General features: G+C 39.4%; 1 protein-coding gene across 1 annotated transcript; it reads right to left on the reverse strand.

The window, feature by feature from the left end:
• Positions 1 to 210: 210 nt before the first annotated feature.
• LOC121841096 (gamma-crystallin M1-like) lies at positions 211 to 975 on the reverse strand. Its single transcript, XM_042307405.1, has 2 exons — positions 664 to 975; positions 211 to 509 (listed from the first exon to the last, which is right to left on the reverse strand). Exons 1-2 carry the CDS (start codon positions 835 to 837, stop codon positions 234 to 236), a joined length of 450 nt encoding a protein of 149 aa, XP_042163339.1. The 5' UTR covers positions 838 to 975; the 3' UTR covers positions 211 to 233.
• Between the last annotated feature and the right edge of the window lie 1,981 nt (positions 976 to 2,956).

A 2,956-nucleotide genomic window follows, 5' to 3' on the forward strand; every position in this document is an offset into this window, starting at 1 on the left:
ATTTCACAGGTTTGATGCCTTCACTATTATTCTACTATGTAGAAAATAGTAAAAAATAAAGAAAAACCCTTGATTGAGTAGGTGTTCTAAAACTTTTGACCGGTAGTGTTTATAATTGGCCTATATTATATCATACCTACATATGTAAACACAAAACACCAAATATTGAAATGATGTAGAACACTCAATTGTTATGGATTACCAATCACTTTTATTTGGTCAACATAACATATCTAGCACATATCAGTGATACGCCTCATGCTCATGAACCTCATGCCACTCATGCCCATATCCCTGAAGTTCCTGTACTCTCCAGGCCTCATGTACATCATCCTGCCTCTGAAGTGGGGCTGCTCGTACATCAGCCAGTGGCCATCCATCACGTTGCAGGACTGGCAGTCGGACATGCGATAACGGTCCATGATGGAGTCACAGTCGTCCATCATCTCGTGCATCTGACCTCCGAAGTTATCTCTCTCGTAGATCCTCATTCTGTAGGATCCTCTGTGCTGTTAGGAGGAAATAAGAGTATGTTGAATGAATTACTGAGTACATCAGACTGTTGAAAAGCTCACAGAGCCAATATGATTTGTGTGATTATGGACTTCACAAAGCTACTTCGAGTGGGGCTGTTAACAGCAGACTAAATATCATATGGCCTACCATGGGGATTGTGCGGCAGGACCTGATATCAGTCATTCCCATCATACTCTGGAAGTCAGAGTACTCTCCCCTCCTCATGAAGTACTGGTTTCCCATGTAGTTGTTGCGGTCGTAGACCATGAAGCAGCCGCTCTGAACCCTACAGGAGTGGCACCTGCTCAGGTAGGAGGACATGTCAGCGCAGTCGCTGCTGCACTCATAGGAACGACCCTGGAAGTTCCTGTCCTCGTAGAAGACGACCTGAAAATAAAAAAGGGCAATTTCTATGAATTAAAATGTTTTATGAAACAAACATTTTTGAGAAATCTGCAATGCTATTCAGTCACACTTCGTCTTTGATGTTGTAGTTGGGGGTGCTATAGAGCACTAGAGGTATTTTGCATAACAATATATGAAAATTAAACATATATTTTGGTTTTAAACTTACCCTGCCCATGTTCATGCTGGTGGACATGTTTGCTCACTGTGCTGCTGGTTGCTGCTCCTGAACTGATTCCTACCTGGTTTAACCCTTTCTTTTATACCTGATGACCAAACCTAAAGAATTCCCAGCTCCATTGTTCAAACCCCTGACCCAGCAACATGCTATAGAAGCCTGCAGAGGCCACTGAGGTTACGTCCACATTTCCAGTGACTGGATCCCTCAGTGTCTTTAGAAAGACTGTTTCTCAATTGTCTGTTTCTCAAACAAAGTAACATAAAGCCTTTAGAGAGTTTAGAACAGCTAGTAACAGCCTTGAAATTGAATGTTCTCTGTACAATACATTGCGCAATATGTTTCTACATTTTGTAATCTTATTTGAAAGATACCTTTTATAAAATATTGTTGATATATGGCTCAATATTATATTGTAAACCCATTTGATTTAAGGCATTTTGCAGAAATCGCACATATTGAATAAAGAGTGAAAATCTGGGGTTAACCTTTTAGGTTAAACTATGTATTATTACTCGTCTTTTGTTCAGTGTGCTGTTTTAACTGTTCGTAAACCTCAGTGGACTTCACGTAAACTGACATTCCTTACCAGTGAACACATCATCAAAAGTGAGTTGTTACTTAACTAACATTTATGGTTCATAGCAGGATACTACAGAAATTGTTACAAAACGTTCAATTGTATTTAAAAAATATTTTCAATACATTAATAATCCATCAATTTGTTAATTTCTCTTGAGTTATAAAAACTAAAAAGAAAAGAGTTAACACTTATTTAAAGAAGCCTTTATAAAGGGTTTATTAAAGGGTATGTAAATAGTTAATAACAGTTAATAATACGTTATAGACTGTTATAATACTTTATAGACTTCATAGTAAAGTAGTTAATTCACCCACATTTAACATGAGTGACAAATCTTAGTCCACTTTTTTTATTCTCTGCCCCCAAAAGTCCATATTAGGATAGTTTTTACAATATTAAAGTTATGAAAACATAATATTTTCCCCTGATCTACAGCAAACAATGTGATGAAACAGTCTGGGTTTATTTAGGCAAAGCAATCACACACACACGCACACACGCACGCACACACACACACACACACACACACACACACACACACCTCTCTACTAATCCATCTCTCTATTAACTGCTCCCTTTTTAGATATCCCACACACACATTGTGATGACAGAGAAAGGCATGCTAGAAGGGCTATCTGCAATTGCCTGCATCTTTCACATATTCTCTGTGGGGGCTTTTTATAGGGTGGAAATGTTCTGCTTTGCATCAAGTACCAACTATTTTTAACATCGCACATTCCCAAGATACTTTGGAGTACCAGGCGTGTTGCATCGCAGAGTCTGGGTTACCAGCTGGGAAGGTTCTTATGTAAAAACACCCGCCTGGATTGACCCAGTGCTAGGCACTGATCCAGTTAGAGATCCAGTATGTAGATACTGTAGATATTTAGAGGTGTGGTGTGGAGCTAAATTTGGCACATATTGTTTTGCAATGCCTAGTCAGGTCATCACTCTACTGAGCTGATAGAGGCCTCATGCAGTCCTTCCTCTTCCTCTAAAGAGGCAGTTGGTTCACTACTAAATCAATTATTTGCTCGCCGGCCAAAAGCAACATTCTTCCCCAGTAAGGTAATCGTTGTTCCTTTTTTGTTTTCTTTCTTTTGATGATCTCTCTACACAATGCACAATCAAACAATAGCTCCATACATGATTTTCCCTCTCAAACAGAACCCCATGTTTGGATGGGGAGCTTGACGTCCAGATAGGCTGATACAATAACTTTTTTGCCCGCTTTGAGGACAATACAGTGCCACTGACACGGCCTGCAACGAAAA

Source organism: Oncorhynchus tshawytscha, linkage group LG27 (genome assembly GCF_018296145.1).
Source record: "Oncorhynchus tshawytscha isolate Ot180627B linkage group LG27, Otsh_v2.0, whole genome shotgun sequence".
NCBI lineage: Eukaryota > Metazoa > Chordata > Actinopteri > Salmoniformes > Salmonidae > Oncorhynchus > Oncorhynchus tshawytscha.

Excerpts from the sequence above, each read along its gene's own strand:
- LOC121841096 (XM_042307405.1), bottom strand. The coding sequence starts at position 837 with ATGTCCTCCTACCTGAGCAGGTGCCACTCCTGTAGGGTTCAGAGCGGC. Across the intron at positions 510-663 it reads CCTGCCGCACAATCCCCATG|CACAGAGGATCCTACAGAAT; the intron begins GTAGGCCATATG and ends TCCTCCTAACAG.